Here is a 23,584-nt window from a genome sequence, read left to right as displayed (position 1 = left end):
ACAAGTACGTGGTGTGAGAAACCTGGAGTTATTCTCCTACGTAGCCCCAGAGAATCATCTATTCAGGTGGCCATGGGAGAGCCATCGCTATTGGTTCCCATCCCTGTGGGTGGACAAGCGAGGGAGGATAACCTGGGTAGATGATTCTGGGGTTGTGACCATGGGGTTTTGACCATGGAAGAAACCCTGGGGAGACGCGGGATCCCAAGGGGAGCAGAGGCGAGAAGGAGGAGGTCCCCGAAGCCTTTGTGGGATATATAAGTCCCGCTGTCCCGGATACAAGAGGGAGGCGAGGATGTTGCCCCAGATTAAGAGATTAAGGGGGGTCAGAAGAAACAATGGTCTAGCCGTGACCTTCAAACTTATCCAATTTCCCTTATTTCAGATTATAGGGTATGCTGGCAAAACTAGGGCCTCCATGACAGAATACCAGGAGCTGAGACTGACTTTAAAAAGTGAATCACTGCAGTCCCAGAAAATCAAGGGCAGGGGATTCCCTTTTTTCCTCTTTCCATCACCCTATGTTCATTCAGCCCACAGACCGTATTTTCAATCTCATGCCATCTCCCGCTCCCCTTTTCCAACAAGTACTGGGACGAGGAAGAGGTGACCGAAAATAATAAAGATTACCCATAGGAACAACATTGGGATGCAGGGAGAGACTGATTACATTTCACCACCGCGCTTAGAAATCTCTGAGTATTAAGCGTGTTATAAATATATAACTAGGTTGTCCCTCTAATAGTCAGGCAAGATTTGGCATTTCACCTTAACAGTGCACACCTGACTCCACTTGACTCTCTGGGTATAAAAGGTGTGGTTCTGCCAAAGAAGATGGGTGAGTTGGGGTTGCTGGTTGGAACATGTAAGCCAGGGGGCAGGAGGCTGCAGAGAGAGAAGCCTCAAATATCCATAGGAGAGCGGGACGCCAAGACACTGACCCGGTGTGTCAAAAGGGTTGCAGCATGGCAAAGGAGCCGTGTCTCCATGGAGCCGGAGTGAGGCATGCTGCCAGCTGTGTCCAAGCCAGTGCTTGTTCCCCTGGGACGTGTGCCAGTCCCAGAGGTGCCTGGGGGCAGGTGGTAAGACCCTGACCTCAACCTACAGATCATAAGACCTGCTCGCCAGCGCTGCGATACCCGGTGAGTTTCAATAAGTGAGAGAGAGAGAAACTCAGTAGCGTGCGGATGGCTGGAGCGGGAGAAAAAGTGATGAAAGATGTGTAAGGTACTCATGGTGGCAACAGCAAAGACCGACACAAATAATCACAGTTCAAGGCTGTTTATTAAACTTTAAAACTGGGTGAGATAAACGCCTAATCTAAGCCTAAATCTAAGATGGGAGCAAGCTTTGACCATCAAATGAAAAATAAGGCAGTCCTATTGCCAAACATTCCAACTACATACAGAAGAGTGTGGGATAGGATTCATAAGAAAGAAAGAAGTGTTCACAAATAATATGTCAGGGACTCCCTTCCACACGTTTTGAGCACGGGACAAGGTGGGACCTTTGAGCACAGCACACCTCGAGCTTCCCCATCACAAGACGACAGTTCCGTTCTTAACTTATCAGGAGCCTCGATGGCCAAGTCTCTTTTCACTTGAAAAATTCTAGCCTTCGAGGATAGGAAAAATAGTAAACAAAAGTTCCTTTCCAATTGTCGTCTTAGCCTGTTCTTTCTTGATCGTCTGGTTTGCCGAGTGCGAAGGGGGACAATCCACTTGCCTTTGTCTTTATGGCCTCCCTCGATCGGGCTCGGGCTTTTCTTTCAAGGTCTCCATTTGTTGGACTCGGGCCCTAGTCTTCAGTTGACCACCAGTCTCCCTCAGTTGGGCTCGGTCTTGCTCTCAGGGTCGGACTCGGACCCTCTTCTTCAGGTGTTAGCCTCCCTTGGTTGGGTTCACAATGTCTTCCAAAGTTCCTTTCGAGGGGATTGGGTCCTCCGACGTATTCCATATCTATGACAGGTAATGTACCCAGCTGTGCTGCTTCGGAAAATCTTTGGCGTCTGCGCCCTGCGTCGATGACGTCGATGCGCCGTCCCCGAGGACCTCCGACGGCCGACGTCACCCGATGTGATAAGTAGGACGCACGACGCCCATAGCCTCAGTTCCGTTTTTTCTGCGAACGTGTTCGCTTCGTTGGAGTTTGCTGTTTTCAATTCTCGGTTCGGTTTGTTGTGAAGACCTGTTTGTGGTGATGTCTTTCTCATCTTCAACCCTGCGTCCGGGCTTCAAGAACTGTGAGGACTGTGGGTCCAAGATGTCGGTCACGGACTCGCACGATGCCTGGCTCTGGTGCCTCGGGGAGGCCCACGATACGGACGACTGTGTCGACTGCCAGTCGCTCACGGCAAAGGCCTTGCGGGAACGCAAGAAGAAGCTGTCGGTAGGCCGGGTGTCTAAGCCCCGGAAGTCGAGGTCTGCGGGGCTTTCGAGGGATGACTCGAGGGGCGACTCTCCGCGTCATCATCGGAAGTCCGGTGGGTCTCCTTCCAGGAGTCGGTCTCGCCACTCCTCTGCCTCTTCGAGGCATTCCAGGAAGCGCCGACATAGGTCGCCTTCCCCGTCCTCTTCCGAGGACTCCGCCCGTCGGCGGGTCGCTTATCCCTCCATGCAAGCGACACCGGAGGAATGGGCTTCCTTCAGGAAGCAGATGCTAGCGATTCTGGAATCGCAGGGCACCGGTCCGTCCACGCCTCCGAGTGGGGTAGGTCAGCACCGGTCAAGAGACACCGCTCTTACGCCTTCGGGCTCGAGTGGTCGGCATGGCTCGCGGGAGAGGTCCCGCTCGGACAAGGGTAGCCGTTCTCGCCATGCCCGTGCCAGGTTCCTGGTCCTCGACGCGCTCGAGACCGTGTGATCCTGTGCCATCTTCGAAGAAGATGTCGCCGCCTGTGGTGCTGAGGTCGTTGGCGATTTCTCTCGAGGCTCCGCCTCCGAGGGGGTCGTCGGCGCCTAGGTTGTCGAGAGACACGCTCGGAGCTCCGGCTTCGAGGACTGTGTCGACGCCGCCGATGCTGGCGGCGCTGCAGCTGACGACGATGCCGATTTGCTCGACGTCAATGCATTTTCTGTCGATGCCGGCGCCGACTCGTTCGGCGCCCTCAACGCCTTTCGAGGCGGTGGTGTCGGAGGGGCCCCATGGCACGGGGTTTGCCCCTAGAAAGGCTATGGCTAAGGTCCGGCACTGCTTTGGTCCACAGAGGTCTTCCTCTCCCCGCCTGGAGTACATTTCAGAGGGTGATAAAGGCTCTGATGGCGGCCTGGTTCCGGTTACGGTTCCAGTTCCAGATGAGCTTATCTCGGGCCATAGCCAGGTTGATGACCTGAGGCAGTCACTGCATGATGCCAGTGGACTGGACACGTCTAAGGAGGTGGAGTTTTGTCGGCCGGAGCCTGGCACTCATGCCGATTCTTCATATCGGCACCTTATGTCTCGGGTTACCGAGTACTTGGGTTGGTCAGCTCCCCCAGGGGAGTTCGTTCAGGATGATCTCACGGACATCCTTGGTCTCGGTCCACCCACTGACCCGGTTTTGCCTTTTCATATGGCTCTGCAGAGAAGGGTGGCGGCGGCTTGGACTGCTCCGGAGAGTCTCCCGACAGTGGGCAAGTCTTTGTCACGAAAATACCGTCCAGCCAGTAGCGACCCCTGCTACTTGTCTAGGCACCCCACCCCGGAGAGTTTGGTGGTGCAGGCGGCTACGGCCCCGGCAAAGCAGGCGTTGTATCCTACCATCCCTCCGGACAAACGTTTTGACGGCTGGGTGAAGAAAGTGTTTTCTTCGGGGGGTATGGCGCTTCAGGCGGCCAACTCCATATGTGCCTTGTCTCGTTTCACACACACTCTGTGGAACTGTGTTGCATTAGCAGCTGATCATATTCCCGAAGGGGACCAACGGGATGGTTTCCTTGCTATGGTTCAGGATGGCAAGGATGCCATGTGTGAGGCCGCTCAGTCGGGTTTGGACTTGGCGGATTGTGTCAGCCGGTCCATGGCGGCGAGCACCGTAATGCGCAGGTTTGCGTGGTTGCGGAAGCCTGGGTTCGCTCCTGATGTGCAGTCCCGGCTCCTCAACATGCCCTTTGACTGTGAACACTTTTTTGGCAGCAAGGCTGACGAGAGCTTTGAGAGGTTGCAGACCTCCAAAGCTGCAGCGAAGTCGTTGGGCGCTGCAGTTCGCCAACCTCCGCCTTTTCGTCCTAGTCGACAGCAATGGAGGGGAGGTTCCTTTCGCTATTACTCGTCCTTCAGTAAAGCGAGGGGAGCTAGCAGTCAAAGAGGCCATCGTAAGAGTGCCAGAGGTGGAAACAAAGGTACTTGAGGTGCCAAGGCCGCTCGGGCAGTTGCCTCTTTGCCCTCAGGCAACGCCGCAGCCGCTACCACTCAGTCATGAGGCCAGGACCCATGGTTCGCCGGTTGGGGGAAGGCTGGTTCAGCATCTTGTAGAGTGGCAAGCCATTACTTCGGATGTGTGGGTTCTGGAGACCATAACCCACGGCTACTGTCTTCCTTTTCGGCAGAGGCCTCACGACAATCCACCAGGGAACCTCTCTTTGAAGTGTCCGGATCCGCTCCTTGCGCAGGAAATTCAAGCCCTCCTGGAGAAAGGCGCCATAGAACTGGTGCCTGTAGCGGAGAGGAACAAGGGATGGTATTCCCCTTATTTTTTGATTTCAAAGAAAGACGGGGGATTGAGACCCATCATGGACTTGCGCGGTTTGAACAAACTCCTCAGGAAGGACAAGTTCAAGATGGTAACTCTTTCTCAAGTCCTCCAGGCCCTTCAACTTCAGGACTGGTTGGACGCTTACTTCCATGTGCCGATCCATCCCATCCCAAGCACAAGAAGTACCTGAGGTTTGCGGTTGGTGACTCGCACTTTCAGTTTCGGGTCCTGCCGTTCGGATTCACCTCCGCCCCGAGGGTTTTCACCAAGCGCATGGTGGTGGTGGCAGCGCATCTCAGGAAAGGGGGGATTCACGTCTACCCCTACCTGGACGATTGGTTGATCAGGGGGAGCTCTCCCGAGCAAGTCCTGGATCATCTGTCCGTCACCTGCCACTCCCTTCACAGGCTGGGCTTCTCCCTCAATTTAAAGAAGTCCCATTTGACACCAACGCAGCGGCTCCAGTACATCGGAGCAGTGCTCGACACCTCCCTGGGGCAGTGTTTTCCTCCTCAGGTGAGGGCTCTTCACATTCAGCAGATGGTGCACAAGTTTCAGCTTGCCCAGAATCTCCCAGCGTCCGAATTCTTGGGACTGCTCGGCCTCATGGCATCCTGCATTCTTCTGGTGCCAGAGGCTCGTCTGCGGATGAGATCTTTGCAGTGGGCACTCAAGCTCCAGTGGTCTCAGTCCTCTGGCAGGCTGTCGGACCCTGTTCAGGTGCCGCCCTCGGTAGCCCGGGACCTTCTGTGGTGGGCCGTCGAGGGCAATCTGATGAAGGGAGCCCCTTTTTGGCTGCCCTGGCCGGAGGTGACGATCGTGACGGACGCATACCTCACGGGATGGGTAGCTCATGCCAACGAGCTGACAGTCAGCGGCCGTTGGTCTCCGTCGGAGTCCAGACTCCGTATCAATCTGTTGGAGCTGAGGGCCGTCAGGCTAGCCCTGAAGGCTTTTCTGCCGACTGTGCGCAGAAAGAGTGTCCTGATTCTATCAGACAACACTGTGGCCATGCACTACCTGAACAAAAAAGGGGAGGGGGGGCAGGGTCACTTCCGCTGTGCAGGGAGGCGATGCAGCTCGAATTCTGGGCCATCCAGCAGGAAGTTTTGATCTCGGCTGTTCATCTGGCCGGAGACGACAACGAGACGGCGGACGCTCTGAGCAGGCAGAGCTCGATCTCTCACGAGTGGGAGCTGGCTCAGGAGATTCTCCTGGAGATCTTCGCCCTTTGGGCGACCCCTCAAGTGGATCTCTTCGCCTCCAGTGTCAACCGGAAGTGCGAAAGGTTTTGCTTGTGGGAATTTCCTCCAAAAGGAGCCTTAGGAGACGCGTTCGTGGTGGAGTGGTCATTCCCACTGCTGTACGCGTTTCCTCCAGTCCCCGTCATCCCGCAAGTGCTGCAGAGGTTACGGAGGTTCGCTTCCCGGATGATCCTCATTGCTCCGTCGTGGGCCCGGAGGACGTGGTACCCGGACCTTCTAGACTTGTCCATCTGCCCTCCACGTCGTCTTCCCTACCGAGATGATCTGCTCTTACGGGAGGGGGGTCAGGTTCTCCATCCAGAGGTCAGATCCCTCAATCTTCACGCTTGGCTTCTGAAAGGTTGAGGTATAAGGATTGGGAACTCCCTGAAGACGTGATGGAGGTGTTGCTTTCGGCCAGGCGGCCGGCAACAAAGTCTCTGTACCGTTGCCGTTGGAGAAAGTTCTGCGACTGGTGCAGAGTTCAGAATGTGGATCCTTTTGAATGTGACATTCCCATGATTTTTGCTTTCTTTGGCCCACAGGGTCTTGCAAGTGGGGACCATTAAAGGTTACCTGGCGGTGCTGTCCATATTTAAGCGCTCGTCTGAAGAGTGTACCTATTTTAAGATTCCTTTAATTTCGCAGTTTTTGAAAGGGCTCACTAATGTGTTCCCTCCGTCACCTTTTTTGGTGCCAGGTTGGGATTTGAACCTTGTTCTTAAGTTTCTTATGGGTGCTCCGTTTGAGCCTTTACATTCTTGCCCTTTGAGGCTGTTAACTCTGAAAACTGGGTTTTTGGTTGCGGTTATTTCCGCTCGCAGAGTGAGTGAGTTACAGGCACTTTCAGTTAAGCCACCCTTCACTGTGTTTCATAAGGACAGGGTTGTCCTTAGAGTTCGTCCTTCTTTTCTTCCGAAGGTGGTTTCGGAATTTCATTTGAGCCAGAAGGTTGTTCTTCCGGCATTCTATCCTCCTCCACATCCTGGTAAGGAAGAGGAGAGGCTCCATAGGCTTGATCCTCGGAGAGCATTGAGCTTTTATATTTCGCGCATGTCCTGGGTCAGAGTGGACGATCAACTTTTCATTGGTTACGCTGGAAAGCGTTTGGGACAAGCTGTGGCGAAACAGACTTTGTCTCGTTGGATTATTTTAGCTATCTCCGAGTGTTACCGCTTGGCGGGTAAGGACCCTCTGGCTGGCTTGCGGGCCCATTCTACCAGGGGAGTGGCTGCATCAACTGCCCTGCAGAGGGGAGTTCCTATTCGTCACATCTGTGATGTAGCCACCTGGGCTTCAGTACATACTTTTGTACGTCACTACTCCCTCGATTCCATCAGAGGGCAAGATCTGGCCTTTGGCAAGGCAGTTCTCTATTCCGCAATTTGATTGGGCATGCTTAATTTGTATTCTAAATTCTTTCCCACCTCCTTGCTTGGTACTGCTTTGGGAGTCTGTCATAGATATGGAATACGTCGGAGGACCCAATCCCCTCGAAGAACAAGTTACTTTCTTACCTGGTAACGTTCTTTCGATGGGATGGTCCGACGACGTATTCCATATCGCTCCCTTCCTGCCTTCCCCACTGCAGAATTTCTTTTGCGATTGCAGCTTGGGTTCCGCAAGGCCTTGTGTGTCTGACTGGCAGAAAACTGGTGGCACACGTTCTGGGAAAAAACTATAACTGAGGCTATGGGCGTCGTGCGTCCTACTTATCACATCGGGTGACGTCGGCCGTCGGAGGAGGTCCTCGGGGATGGCGCATCAACGTCATCGACGTAGGACGCAGACGCCAAAGATTTTCCGAAGCAGCACAGCTGTGGACATTACCTGTCATAGATATGGAATACGTCGTCGGACCATCCCATCGAAAGAACGTTACCAGGTAAGAAAGTAACTTGTTCTTTTCAATTGTAATTGGGGTGTTTGATTCTTTACCCCTCTGCCGGCCTCAGACCCCTCTCGAATGTCAGCCTCCCTCAGTCGGGTTCACAATGGCTTTTTATTCCACTTGTCGCAGGGTGATAGTTTTTCACCCGTGGATCCCCCTCTGCTGGGCACAGACCCCTCTCGACTGTTAGCTTCTATTCAGTACCCTTATACTTGTTGCAATCACAGGTCTTAATGTCTTTTTAAACAACATCCCTCCGTCGGGTTCACTCTTGTCACACATACAGTTCTTTCTCCTTTCTCATCAAACAGGATTCGTCTCTCGTAGCTTTCAATGGTTTGCCGGTCGAAGACTTTCGACTGTACAGAGGCTTTTGCTAGACCCCTGTATGACCACTTTTACTGTTCAGTTAGAACAAATGCGGGACTGACCAGAGTCTCTCAAGTAAGCACCCACGTGGTACTGGATCCCTCTGAAACTGGTCTTCCCTTTATTTTTAACAGTTCTTTGAACTTCCCTTAAGTTGCTACTTTGCGGCTTTCGTTCAATACAGTTCGGTTCTCATCAGCTCTCTCCTCGACTCACCGGCTGTGATGAACCGATTGGCGTTTCTTGTAGCTGGTGTCAAGGACGGTACCATGGTAGCAGGCGTCTCTCTCCGTCCTGCTCATCAGCATAGGCATGCTGCGTGTACCATTGGCATCTGCTGCAACACCCGTTAGCTATTGTTTGAGGTCTTACGATTCCTTTCAAGGAGGCTTTGTGAGACTGGACAGGAAAGGGCAAGGTCACTTCTCTCCTTGTCGCTCCTTCGGTTCTGGCTGCCTTTCTCGTTCGGTTGAACTGCCGTGCTTGGATAGCTGTCTCGTCATGCGGGCTGCCTTGCTCATCTTGTGCTCTCGTGCTCCACCTTTTATCCCTGTGGGGAAGAGAAAGTGTTGTCGCGTGTGCTTGGTTCCTGTCAATTGCCTCACTCTTGCGTCTGGACATGTCATGAAAACGGCTTGGTGGTTAGTCTGTTGTCTTTTACGGTATGGGAAAGTGTTTGTGCTGGAAAAGGGGGTGCTTAGAGTTTCTAAATAGCCTGCTGGGCTGGAAGGGGAACATGGTTATATGGAATTACAACCCTCGTACCAGGAGGTTTGGTATAGTCAGAAAGATGAGATTGGTACATTTTGTGAAACAAACAGGAATGACCGGGATTATTATCATGAAATGAACAGGGGGAATTGTGGGAACGGTAGTGATTTGTAAAGGTAGTGTGGGTGTTTGGAAAAGAATAAGTAGAGGGACGTGGAGAAGAACAATTGGGAGTCTTTGGGTATAAAACCGGAACACAGGGATTCTGGGAGTTGTGGTTTTTGAGTGCAGCAGGGTTTGGGCTTCTATGGGATTTATCAGATATGGAGGGGTCGTTGCTTTTGGGTAAGAGGGATTCAATGGGAGGAAGGGGGGGGCAGATGAAGTACAGCCTACAAAGGCCTCAAGGATTTTGTCATCCTCTCCTTCCTCGGTATAATACTGCGTCTCACCTGGGGCATTTCCCTGAGCATAACCCCGGGCTCCCCTACCCAGGTCATCCTCCCTCGCTCGTCCACCCACAGAGTTGGGATCTGAGAGCGCCAGCCCTTCCCCGGCCACCTGAATAAAGGATTCTCGAGGTCTGCTCAGTAGAATACCCTAAGGTTTCTCACACAGGCAAGCAGCGCGATAATTGAAAAGCAGAAAGAAAGCGAAGAAAACCAGAGAAACAGTGCGCTGGCAGCGGGAAGACAGAGAAAGACAAAGTGTGAAATTAAAGGGAGCAGAAAGCAAAGAGTGGGTGCTAGCAACCAGAGAGCAGGAACCAGGGTGCGAGCAACCCGAAAGCACGAAAAGGGTGCAAGTGATCCAAAAGCAGGAAAGAGGTTGCGAACGACCCAAAAGCAGGAAAGAGCGTGCTAGCGACCCAAAAATAGAGTGGAAAGCAAAGAGAGGCTGCAAGCAACCCTAAAACAGGAAAGAGGGTGCAAGCAACCTGAAAGCAGGAAAGAGGCGTGAGCGACCTGAAAGCAGGAAAGAGAGTGCAAGCGACCCGAAAGTAGAAAAAAGGAAGGTGCAAGAGTGCATGGTCAAGTGAGAAGAGTGTGCCAAGGGCACAGCAAAGCAAGAGGAGTGTGCAAGAGGCACAATAAAGAGAAAAGGAGGTGCAAGTGTGTACAGCAAAGTGGAAAGATCTGAAAGAGAAACAAGAGCAGAGTGGAAAAGGCACACGAGGGAAAAGGTGCCAGAAGAAAGATACATGGCGTAAAGAGAGGGGTCAGAAGTCAGAGTGGTCGCGCAGGGGAGGAGCAAAAGCCCAGTGTTTTCAAAAGTCTCTTACACTGCCCCATGAAAGGACTATGTGTTGAAAGGTACATCCTGACAAGGTGAACCTTTGTTTGAAACCAGAGACCTAAGCTTGGGGAATGGAACCCTGAGAGGCCTAAACAGAAACTGTCTTTTTGTTTGGAGCTGGAAGGATTGAAGTTTGGGCAAGGGAACCCCAAGAGACCCAGAGACATTGGAAACATTATTGACTTGCTGCAAGAGCCCTATGTGAAGGTTCTGAGGGCAACCCTTTTAAGTTGAACTATTTTTTAAACTGGCAGAACTACACCTGATGGTAAGGCTGCCTGAAACCAGTCTTGGTTTGTATTTCTTTTTTTTAGCCAGAATTTCTTTCTTTAAGAAGACCCCACAACACATTTTGTCTAAGAGTGAGGGCATGCATAGGTTGTGACACAGACAGATTTTGGTTACGGACATCGACAGCCCTTAGAAACACGAGTTGAGGGAACAACCTCCTTAGAATTAGGGCCAGTTAGGTATTACACCACCCCAACTAAGCTCTTCAGTAAAGGTTTTAAAACTGTTACTTTTGAGTCTGTGTCTCTCTTGATACCATGCCTTTCTCACAGTGGTTAAACCTGAAGGTCTTATCCCCCTGTACTTGTCTCCTACCAGAAGCCTGCTTGTATTCAACTTATCATGGTGGTATCTTCCATCCAAGATTCCAATTGTGTTAATAACACTCTCACAAAAATGTTACCCACCCTGTCCTATGATATTAGCCTAATATTAGGCGGGTTATCTGTTACCCCTTTTTTGTAAAGGGGTACAATCTCTGCTTTCGTCCAAGATGTGAGTGTTTGCCGTATCATGAGCATAGTTTTAAACAGCACAGTTAGGTATGGGCCTCAAATACCAGGTTATTTACTGGATATATATGCAAATATTTGGTTACCAGACATTTGGTCGAAAAAAACTGGTCGACCAGACAAATGGTCGACGCAATTTGGTCGAAAGCCAAATGGTCGAATTTTTTTTGTTTGTATTTTAACCTTTTTTTCTAAAAAAACCCTTTTTTTCCCTAAACGAAAACCTGAAAAATGAATATATAAATTTTAAAAAAAATGCGACCATTTGGTTTTCGACCAAATTCCGTCGACCAAATGTCTTTCGACCAGTTTTCAGTCGACCAAATGTCTGGACAGCAAATATTTATCAGGCCTAGAAGCTTTTCCCGCTTTTTATTGATTTATTGCCATTACTATTTATTTCATCCCATCAATAAGGGTATAGTTGCTAGGGATATTTTCATTATCACCTTATTCCACAAAGAGTAACATATCTTCACAAGAAAGCCCCTTAAAGTGATTATATCAAACATCTTGTTTTTAAATTACTAGAAGCCATATTTCCTTCTTCTGTAAATCCTAGGGTTAGAATGTTCCTAAGGGTTTTTGTATTTTTTGACTCCATACCTCTATTGAACTATGCCCATTTCCTATCAATTTACGATGCCTTCTTAATTTTGCTTAGGTCATAATATTTCTTTCTGCAATAACTTTGCATCTTTTTTTCACACTAGCAACCATTGCTCATCAAAGAAGTCAAGTGTTTAAACATTCGATCTGCAGTTGAAGAGATATCAAGCATTGCCCAAGCCAGGAATATTCCCGTATTGAGACTGTAAGCAGCCTCTCTCAAAACCAGAAAACAATCTAACCAATACTGTGATCCCAATAGAAGTTCAACCTTGCCTAAGATGCAAACATTACCTGCAGCCACGAGAGTGCCGCCAAGGCTTCAGGAGAATTGTTTTGGCTAACAGTTGGCAGAGAGGTGAAGGCAATGTTGTGGGAGGGAATCTTGCTACTTGTCAGGATTATTTGAAGTCGACACAACCTATATTGCTAAAGACTATGAGAGAAAGAGAGAGAAGTGGGTCATAAAGGCAAACCTAGGTTGTTATTGTAGCAGACAGACAAGAGAGGCAAAGAGGCTGTCCCTTTTGAATAGCGATATTCAGAGGAAGAGTGCCTTGCCTATTTGAAGGTGTTAAAGTACCTTAAGGTGACTCTTGTTAGAACCTGTTTTGAATCACAACATTGTTTGTTTATTTATTTATTATGCACGCCGGACCCAAGGGTATCAGGGCGAGGTGATAAGAATACGTACACCTTAGTTACAGAGGTCGCGGAACATAGGTAAAACAGTTTTTCTCAGAGTTACAGTGGTTGAGGAATAGAGCAAGTATTGAGGACATACATATGTAGACAACAAGTCATATTTAGCAAACATTAGCATACTAACATAACTTTATCAAGAGTACATTAGAGAATGTCGAGATACATGCAAGCAGGGCCTATATTAATGCAGTAAGAGGATACAAGTTACTTGTCTTTCTCTATGAGCCATTTGATTATATTCTGTCTGAATTTGATGAAGGTTTGGTCAGATCTGAGTGTGTGTGGTAGGGAATTCCACAGTTGTGCTGCCCTAATTGGGAAGCTAGAGCCTCCAATGGTGGATAGATCGAACCGTGGCACTTGAAGGCAGTTGGAATTGGCTATTCTTGAGGGTCTGATTGAAGATTTTCTGACAAATCGTTCTGTTCGGTAGCGAGGGGCTTTTTTGTTTAAGCATTTGTGGATGAGGGAAGCCGTTTTGAGATAAATGTTTTCTTCATTCATTCTGAAGCTGTGGTGGTATCACAAAATACTGAAGCTGTGGTGGTGTATCTGGTTGTCAGTGGATGCAGAACTTCAATATTACAAGTGAAGCAGAATACTATGAGACATAGGAGAATATCCTTATGCTGAAATCTAGTATAAGTAAAGTTTTTGAAGTAGAAGCAGCAGCACTGTTAAGTCATCCTGACAAATATACCTATTGTGAATCCTAATCTTGTGAATAGAGACATAATAACTGTTAACCAGGACTTGTGTTTCACTAACATTTATAGAAGTTGTAATTCTTTTCAACTGTGTTAAGTATTCTCGGATAACTGGAAGTGGTGGCAAAGCATTGTGGCTGGGAATAACATTGATACTATTTTTAGGAAGTGGAAAGTCCTTATTTCACCAAGAAGAGCTTTGTTGTTGTTGAAACTTTGGTGAACAAAACTTTATCTTGACATTGAAACTTCAAGAACTGAATTGAGACTTTGCTACCTACGTGGATTTCCTTATTTCTTTTGATGAACATTGGAGCTGAATTTACCTTTAATCCTGGGGAAAGGGAGTTCACGTAGTTTACTAAAAAGGTCATCAAGAAACTGTGAATATAACTGTTGATTTTATTTGAATTGCCATTTATTTTCTTTGTGTATTTGATATTTAAGTGTGAGGACCAGACATCCTGAGTGTTTCCCTTTAGTTTTGGTAGGCAGGGAAATCCTCATCAGAATAGGGATAGTGAGACATTTAATATCATTTAAACTTGAATAAAATGGCATATTTTAAACAATCATCAAAAAAGTGTCCACATCGCATTGCTTACCCCTCCCATCACCCTTGCACTCCTGCTGGGCAGAAGTCAATTCGTCACACGCGAAATCTAAGAAAATAAATGATAATCATGTATTTGCTTCTTGTACTGTAATGAGCAAAAATATTGAATCCAAGTGATTTGCCCGCGGGCAAATCGTTCGCATGAGAAAGGTGCGAACTACCTAAAGCACGCACCTTTCTCATGCAAACACACATACATTCTCACACACACACAACACACCCATAACACCCCCTCACCCACACCCTCCGCACACTCCCACCCACACCCCCAAAATAAACTAACTCCACTTACCTTCATCTTCAGGCTGGTTCCTGCAGCGCTGGTTCGCTTTCACTTCCGTGATTGGGAATTGGCGCTGCAGGGTCCTTTTCTTTTCTTTTTTTTTTTTTAAACGGAAGGCTGCAGGGGTGCCCCCCGCATCCCCTGCTCACTATACTATAAGGTATAGTGAGCAGGGTGATGTGGGGGACACCCCCGCAGCCCCCGTTTCTTTTTTTTTCTTTTTGTTTTGTAACGGAAGGCTGTGGGGGTGTGCCCCGCAACCCGCGCTCACTATACCATGAAGTATGGTGAGCGGGGCGATTTGGGGGACACCCCAGCAGCCCCCGTTTTTTTTGTCAATGCTACCACCAAAGGTTCACAACTTTGGTGTTCGAACCTTTCGTGGTAGCATTTTTAGAACTTTTGGTAATTTCAACCTAAACCAAAATATTTTCTCTTTAAATCCATGCACCCCCGCCAGGGGCAAAAGCAGTTTTCTTGCAGTCAATTCTCCAGTGCTGCTAGCAGGATCAATCCAATGTCAGACCATCTTTCTGCCCTGACTGTCATGTGCAAAGGAGTGCAAGCTGGTGCGATATTGCCAGAGCAAGCATATGAACAGCCTTATATGAATAGTAAATAGCAGAAAGGACAGTGGGGAACCTTAAGGCAAACCTAGAGGGCACAAAACCGGATGGGCAAATATTGTGCAGAAGCCTCACTCTCTGTTGTGAATAAAGGACAGGAACCATCTTCTCTCCTGGCAAGCTCTTTTTGGGCCACTGCCATTTCTTTTGTTATTTCACTACTGTTGCCGATTTTTAATTGCTTCTGCATAGACCTCTCAAACTCTGAACTAAACGGAAGCATACCTCTACAGCACAACAAACCGCGCAAACTTCTGAACACCACCACAACACCGATACAAACCTCACATAGGGCCTCATCAGGAGTTGGGCGAAGTGGTAACAATGCAGTGCTAACGCTGTTACTGCCGCATTACCGCTCGGCCCAATCCAAGTTTGGGGGAAACTCAGAGCATTCACCTCCAGCTCTAACCTGGAGGTTAATGCACCAACTTTCTGCCCGTTTTCGGCGCAATTACCGCCAGGCAATTACTACCGCTGTAATTGCACCATAAATGCACCATTAAATCCCATGGACTCAGAAAAAATGTGATCCAACTTGTGATCTAGCGCCTAATAGTGCCAGACCAAGTTGCGGTAACGCTAATTGCATTGGCCTGTTTCCGCCGGGGTACCACCCAACTTCTGATAGAGCCCATAGTCTCGCCCAACACCACATGGCGGCTACCAACCAAAAAACACACCTATGCTCAGTGAACAGTGTCACTGAACTGAAGCTGCCAACAGCACATTAAAGCTCCCTTGCTCTTTTTCCCTCTCAATGCAATTAAATTACCCACCTCACTCCTTGCCTTACAGATCCATCAGAGCCTCAAGAAACCATGCAGGTGGCAACAGTGAATGGTGTAAGAACTTTTAACATAACATAACATGAAAACCGAGACCTCTGCTATCTAATCAGTTCTTAGGCTTGTAAGTACAGCCTCTTTGTGTGTAGGAGGTTGCATTACGCCTATATTTCTGTATTAACTTTTTCAAGCAGTAGCTTGATTACTTTGTACTGGGCAATCATATGTAAAGAATGCACTATTTATTTATAGAAAGCAAAACAAAGGTATATTTTCGTTAATGAAAGCTGCTTTGGCACCAAACCATTTATACAATTTCAAAACCCTTGTATCAATAGAATCCTATGTGGTAGCCCTTTTGCAGTTAAGTTGATCTAAATTCTCCTGGTATCTTCCAGAGCGGGACCTACGCTCATCCACTGCAGACCTTCTTGTTGTCCCAAGATACCATCGTACTAGGGTTGGAGGCAGGGCCTTCTCCATAGTCGTGGCCACCCTTTGGAATGGTCTTCCCTCCGCAATGATGAAAATTTCCAATCTTCTTGCTTTTAGAAGAGCGCTCAAGACCACTCTCTTTTAGCACCTTACTCCATGCATCAGTGTTAATTGGTCAGCCCTTTCTCCTCAGCGCCATGATGCCTTCGGGCGACCGTGCGTTTTACAAGTGCAGATAACATAACATAACATTAGAGTAAAGGAGAATAATGTGCATTGCTTTACAGAACTTCCTGCTTTTGCTCCCCATGTATGCTGATTTGTTTACTGTGCAATGGTAATACAAAATAAAATGCAAGTTAAAAAAGAAACTATAATAAGGGATTTTCAACTGGAGAACTGAAGCATGGTTTACAGCATGCATGAAGGCGATGCAGGCAGCTAAGCATGAGCCCTAGTAAAAACTTTCACTGGTGATATCATTTCCTGCCATTTTCAAACGGTAATTATTGCATTTATGACAAGATATTGAATGGTAAGAAAAACTGGAATTAGAGAAAATTAAATTAAGGGTGAACATTAAATGACAATTGGTAAGAAACAAGCTAGAATGTAAGGATGTGATTAAAAAAACATGGAGAGGAACAAATGATACCATTAATGTCTTTTTGGTTCATAGGGATAACCAATAAGGCAAGGAAAGAGCTGCACCAAGCCGTCAGAAGAGCAATTGTGGCCTCAGCTAAATTTTTCAAAACACCAATTGATGGTTTGTATGAAAGATTTTGTTTTTTTACAGTTTTTCCCATCCCTTTCTCTCCCTCTATTCCCTTTCCTTGACAACATGAACTATGGGTCATTGATTACAAACTAAATACACAATGAGCATCTTTCATAAAAATTGATGCTTCTCTGTGATGTGCAAACTATGCCTTGTGCAGAGATGCGCTAGTTCAAACAATGCACAGGTGACCAGACATGCACACATGGTGGGACAGTAGACCGGCAACGCAGTGATGTGGAGCATGGCACCAACTAATACATAAGTGTCACAGATGAATGTCAGATATTTAAGCATTAACTGTCTTCAAACATCCACATGCAACAGGGTGGGAGGACTTCAGCCCGCTTGCATTAGCAGGCTCTATCCTGCCCAGGCCGGGAGCACATTTCAGCTCGACTGGACTTAAGGGCCTGCCACTTGAAAAGAGCATTTCCCTTTAAAATACATTTAAGGGTTAGAAATGTGTTTGGGAAAGCAGAGGCCTTCTGTTCATAAGGATCAAGAGTGAGCCTTCTTTGCATTGCGTATTTCCTTGCTTCTGTTGTAACAGACGCATGAGAACGACAGTTTTACTTTGCTTTCAGTTTCACAGGCATCTCAATTGGGAATATGTGTTATAATAGATATTATGTTCGGTCTCCAGATTCCTTATTAATATAAGGATGGGCCTTCAGAAACTTTCCATAAGACATGCCTGGTACTGGATGGTGCCAGTCAGACATATGGCACTACGTGAGTGCATGGCAACACTCAGTGGAAGTGCCCCATCTATAATTGGCACCACGCAAGCCCAACAGTTAGTTTTCCAAAGCTGCAGGTAGTGGGACTTAGGAACATGGTTGGGTTTTGGACTTGAGTAGTGATACAAGTTTGAATTTCTTATTTTCATTTTTAATTTAAAATGCTGTTCGTTCATTTTTTTAAATCAAAATGAGTAAAAAGGCATCGAGCTTGAAGGCCTGTGGCAAGGTCCTATGGGTTATATTGATCAATGACATCGTTGACTACTGTATCTGTTGGTTGGAGTGGCCATCACAACCGCATCTTGTTGCAAGGCTTTCTGGTTCCTGACTTGAAAGGCTAGGCACTCCAGGGAGTGCATGGTTGACATATCCTAAGCTAGGTAGACAAGCCGCCCAGCGGAGGTGTGCATGGAACTTAGAGTAACCTTAGTTGGATGCATATTGAGCTCTTGTGTGGGGGGGAGTGCAGCTGGAGTCCCTCAGCCAGTTTTGGTACAAGAAGCACTATAAGATATACCACTCTAGGAATCTAAGCATGTGCCCAGCTCTTCAAAACACACGCATTTGGAGAAGAAGAAGAAACCTGAGTACCCTTTAAGGGTCTTCCTTGCACGATTGATGAAAGCGACAGGAGGTGCCAACTGTCCAGACAGCACTAGTACCATTTCGAGGACCAGATATAGTTTTGGCTGTGGCAGGGAGAAGAGGCTGATGCATTGCAGACTTGTAAGATGGAAGTACTGTGGCCACTGCCCCTGACGCCATGTTAAATGAACAGGTTATTGTGGTTCACAATGAAGATTCTGTCTCTTCTATGTGTGTGAGAAGGGCAGTCAAATGCCTGGACATTAAGGTTCAGGATATGACAAAGCACAGTGATCAGGATAAAACTACTGACATTACGCATTAGGGTCCTAAGGAGGATTGCAACAACGAAGATTGATGCTGGAAGGTTTTGAATTAATTCGAACCATTGGCATTTCCTTGGGCAAACATAGTTTTTCAGCCTGCCATGTCATTATAGAACGGGAATATAGAATGGGAATAACCATAAGCAAATTAGGCTTTGTCCCATGCCAAAAGGGACAGTCCTGATCAAACTGCAAGTTCTTATCCCTTCTGCACAAAAGCAAAAGCACAAGCAACCCTGGCTATGTTTCTGCCTTGTTGGGCTTCGTCAATGACTATAGGCATAGCAATGTAGGTAGCTATGATGTAGTCACAGTATTCCATCCATTACACTTCAGTTTTGTCAAAGTCCCCCTGTGTAGGGACGGGGTGCCCAGACGAATGTCTTGAGCCTGCTGTTTCTAGAGAGCAAGTCTGCACCTCAAAGGTGACCACCAACAAGGCCAAATCACAGCAGGCATTGCTTGTGGTCTCATGCAGAGGGATTGTGACGTAGCAGGTCAGACGGGACTACCCCTTTTGCTTTGGCATCAAGCCTGATGTGCCTAAATTATTTTGTCCTTCTGGAATTTGCCTGGCAGTGCTTGGATAACCATGGGACAAGGATTTAGGGAAAAGTAACTTTGTTTGGCAACACCTTAGTGTGTTGAAAGAGCCACCATTCCCTTTACTGTATAGGTTTTTCACATTTTTGTCTCAATTTGTACTCTTTGCTGAGAGCAACTCTCCTTCCAAGAAGCAACTCATCTTAAGCTGTTAAGTATTAGTTGGCGAGATCTATTTTGCTCATCTGAAATGGCAGCAGCATACAAAACAGGTTTATATTGTGTATGAAACATTTCCTAGATAGCTGCACAACTTGTTGGTCACTGCTTTATAGTATCTTCCAGTGCATAAGGTTGGTCTCGGCTATACAGCGCAAATAGTGCGTCACTTGGTTGTTGTAATTGTTTGGTCTAGCATCAATGCCCAAATGTGCTTAGATTACACACTACCAAAACTGCTGTACCAAACTGCTGTACAATGTTGATCTGACACTTTGAGCAGCATTGGATAAGGAGGTTAACTGGATGTTTGAAATGAGGATCAGTGTGGGGATTATGGTTTCTATAGCAAGTAGTTTGGATACTAGATACTAAACAATCCGTTTTTGCCCTTCTCAGAACACTGTATCTGGGTTAGCCTCTCCCTTCATAGTCCTCTCTTAACTCTCCGTGACAAATATTGGGATTCCTTTTGGTTTAGCATATAGCTACTGGAGTGGGACTCAATTTTGGCACAAGACCTGAAATAGAGTCTTTCCAAGAGCTTCAAGAAGATTGTCAGGACTTAGCTAGCGAAGTGCCAACAATGCAACTAGCATCTTTCTCTGGATAGAGCTTCTCAAAGAGCAGAAAGCAGTGACGTATTATTAAGCATAGGAAAGGCCACAGCCCTAAATTCCAAATTTGAATCTGGTGTGGAATTGTGGCATTCCCACAATACACACCAACTCCACTGCCCTCTAAGTTTCATACAACTATGTGACTGAGTTGCAGAAAGCATCCAACAATGAGAAGTCTTCAGCTCAACTGCATTTTGGAATGTCTGTCTACCACCCTTCTCTAACGTACATTTTACCATTGTGTGAAGACTGAAAATGCTACACACAGAGCTAAAAAACGAAAATGTGGACGTTTTGTCTACTATGGTAAAATCTACCACAAACTCACATTATTTATGTATCCCAGCAGCCATCACCTGCTCAGTGTGCCTTTTCCTTCTCTGTTGGTACAAGATGGAGGCACAGTCTTGTCAAATCCTTTTGCACGCAACCCCATGAGGAACCACAGCATCTTTTTTAAATATTTAATACTGTCTGGCAATATACCTGCTGGGAAATCCATCATCTGTAAAGATTTCTGCCCAAATTTTAAAATAATTCACTTAAATAATCTTTTCAGACAGAGACAATTTTTGCAAGGATTCCAAGATGAGGTTTTTACTGCACGGACTCCACACTAAGCTGCGATCCTAATTCTGAAGCATTTGTTGGAGCGCTTGTGAGCGCAGGTTTGTAATGCCGTAGAACAGCAGAACAGACACAACTCTCTAGTTGTGACTGAGAGAATAGTGTCCCTTCACCACTTTGATTTTTGTATTTGCCTACATTTTAAATGCATCTCCAGCTATACAACTTTCACAGGCGCCGGTAGCTTGTTAAATTGTTCTTTCATTTTGAATATATCCAGATGTTTTGTCACATTTTATTTGAACTTCAACGACTTTTTACACTCTGCTTAACTCCAGTTGTTGTTGGTCCATGAGCATTTGATTCCGCTTTCGTTTCCCGAAGCCTTGAAATGAACTAACACAAGGTCGTGTGAATTTCTTTTACAGAAACGTTCAGCAATTTGAGTGTAGATGCTCATGAGTGTGCCATGTGGCTTCTCCTAAAGAGGACTCAGTCTAAAAACAGAACCGTTCGCTTGCAAGCTGTTCAGGACCTGGCCGCTAACCACCACTGGCATGGTAAGATCTATTGAGATGCCCATACGTACTATGAAAGTATTCCATTCACCAGAGTCCTCCAGCGGGTTAGAGCTCTGTGATAGGTGTGTGCCGAGGCAAAATTGTGTATCCCTTTCTAACTGGGAGGCATTGTATGCTTCCTCCTTTTATTCAGCTTAATTTTTAGATTTTTCTGTCAATGCTCACATATAAACCTGCACTTTCATTTCTGAAATGTATAACTGAGTTAAGCTCTTTTTAAGATCTGCAGTGTTATTGTTGTCTTCTTTGCTCCTGCTTATTCTCTTTCTCTGCGTTTTGCAAGCACCAACTTTCACAGGGGAGGAGTTGACACTTATTTCACAAATCCTCTGGAATGGCAGTGGTCGCAATGGGCGGGAGCGGGGCTCCTCTACTTTTTTAAATTAAGTTTTACTGCGCCTATACTTTTATTTTAAAAAGAAACCCCTCCAGAATGGGTTTTAAAATAAAAGTGTAGGAAGAAGTTGAAACCTGCACTTCAGTGCACTGCACGGAACGTACCCCTAACAAGCAGGCACATTTGTTTAGGGGTTTGTATTGCTTGTGGGGAGGGGGCATTGTGATGGGGATAGTGAGGAGCGGGGCAGGCCAGCCGGGAACATAGTTACAGTACTTCTTTTTGCACACTTCGACCAATGGGAACGGGCAGCAGTCCTGACCATTATAGTTCCATTACTGGGCTCTCTTGATAGTTTTATTGAAGACTTCACTGCTCTGCTAGTCCTAGTGCCAACCTTAAGACCTTACAGGTGACTCAAAATGATGCAGTACGGGCAGTGTGCGGACTGAGCAGAATGAATCATGTGATGGAGTCCAGAAGTTTACTCTACTGGCTGCCTGTCCAGCAAAGAATTCCACATTTCCCAGTGGATGCAACGGGTGAAGTGGATAGAACAGATGAAGCGGATAGAACAAAGTGGACGAAAGTGATGAAGTGAATGGAAGTGATGAAGTGAATTGAAGTGATGAAGTGACGAAATGCACGAAGTGATGAAGTGATGAAATGGGTGGAAGTGATTAAATGGATGGAAGTGATGAAGTGGATGGAAGTGAGGAAGTGGATGGAAGTGAGGAAGTGGATGGAACGGACGAAGCGGATGGAACGGGCGAAGCGGATGGAACGGGCGAAGCGGATGGAACGGGCGAAGCGGATGGAACGGGCGAAGCAGATGGAACGGGCGAAGCGGATGGAACGGGTGAAGCGGATGGAACGGGTGAAGCGGATAGAACTGGTGGATAGATGCATGGACGAAGTGGATAGATGAAGTCGATACCTGGATGGACGGAAAAGTCGGATGAAGTGGACGAAGCAGATCGAATGGACAGAGTGGATAAAGTAGATTGAATGAATGAAATGGACGAAGTGGTTGGACCGGATGAAGTGGATGGACCGGACGAAGTGGATACAACGGATGGAAAATGATGGAGTCGAAGATGATATAGTGGACGGAAGTTGATAGAACAAATGATGGAGTGGATAGAACAGACGACGAAAATGTCCTGCTCCCCTGACTGAACGCAAGTGCTTCACTGATAAACCACCAGATCACACTACTATGCTTACTCTCTCCTATACACCATCATTCAACTAGAACACAGCTATGCTATGACACCTTCGGCCTAGCTGTTCTCATACTAACATTACCCCACAAACAACCCATCATCCTAATAAAACACAGCTAGCTGAGCACATTCCGGCTAGCTTAGGCGTCTCCTCAGACCTAACACAGCCAGAACTCAGTCTGGGTGTCCACCCTCCAGACTGAACACATCCAACTGATTGCCTCAGCACATCACCGACCGCTATAAAGCAGCTATCATGCAACAACCACACTTGCTGCACACATATCCGGTGCGCCCACGCATCATACCACACTTTCTCTCTCTCTACTGACATGAACTGGGGTTCCCGATGGCGTTCAACCTACCAGCGCTTTGAGGTCATACCAATGATACATAAGGCGCTATATAAATGCCAAGTAACCTAACATAACATAAAATCCTCTTCCTCACACATAAATGTAGCGTAGGTAAAGCACCAGACTACCTCTTTGAGCAGCTGCATGAAGCCACAGTGGTTAGATCTTTACACTCCAACAGTAACAACAAACTGCACACTCTCTTTAAATGAGTTTTGACGTTTGTGCACCTGCCCTATGGAACTCCCTCCTTCCAGACTTACGTTCAATTTCCTGCTCTCTTAAATTTAAGAAGGCAATAAAGACTTGCATCTTTGACTCCAATGACTAACCCTTCATTTCTGAATGCTGATTCCCTGCCTGATTTTCAAACATGTTTTTTGATTACTACTGTCTCTTTATTTGTGCAGCTAGAGGCCCATGGGCATGCAGTGTGTTAAAAGTAATAAATAATAATAATGACATGACTTGAAAGATGTGTTGCCCCTTTCGATGTATGTGCCTCCATTCAACCAGTTCTTAATTTATCATTTAAATCCTGTTGGTGGCTTGTGAGAAACCTGAGGGAACCCTCACGCCTACTCCCCATGGATTCTCTTCTCAGGTGGCCAGGGACAGGCCATCGCCTTTGGATCCTGACCCTGGGGATGGAAAAGCGAGGCTGGGGGGGGGGGGGGGGCGGGATCACCTGGATGGAGAGTCCTTGGGGATTGGGGAGAGGACATCTTTAGGCGAGATATGGTATTCCCCATTCTCTTATCAAAATCAACTCTTGGTTCCCACAACCTTTATAAGTTATTGTGAGCCTCACACTGTTAATTCAGATAAATGTCAGCCAAATACCAAAGTGAGGGGAAGACAAAACAGAGTTGTGAATAGTTCCTTTCATGCATCCTTCCCCATACACCACTCTGGTACTGAGACAAAGGCATGTCCTTTTAA

At 47.1% G+C, this 23,584-nt stretch overlaps 1 protein-coding gene across 3 annotated transcripts in view; it reads left to right on the top strand.

The window, feature by feature from the left end:
• The window catches only part of SERAC1 (serine active site containing 1), an 898,347-nt gene that overhangs the window by 215,953 nt on the left and 658,810 nt on the right, over positions 1 to 23,584 (top strand). For all 3 annotated transcript variants that reach the window (XM_069607873.1, XM_069607874.1, XM_069607875.1), the window contains exons 5-6: positions 16,435 to 16,524; positions 20,571 to 20,702. In XM_069607873.1, coding sequence (XP_069463974.1) covers positions 16,435 to 16,524; positions 20,571 to 20,702 — 222 coding nt within the window. The remainder of the gene's footprint in view (positions 1 to 16,434; positions 16,525 to 20,570; positions 20,703 to 23,584) is intronic.

Source organism: Ambystoma mexicanum, chromosome 4q (assembly GCF_040938575.1).
Source record: "Ambystoma mexicanum isolate Mex_15411 chromosome 4q, UKY_AmexF1_1, whole genome shotgun sequence".
NCBI lineage: Eukaryota > Metazoa > Chordata > Amphibia > Caudata > Ambystomatidae > Ambystoma > Ambystoma mexicanum.
This window is presented reverse-complemented; position numbering and strand designations above follow the sequence as displayed.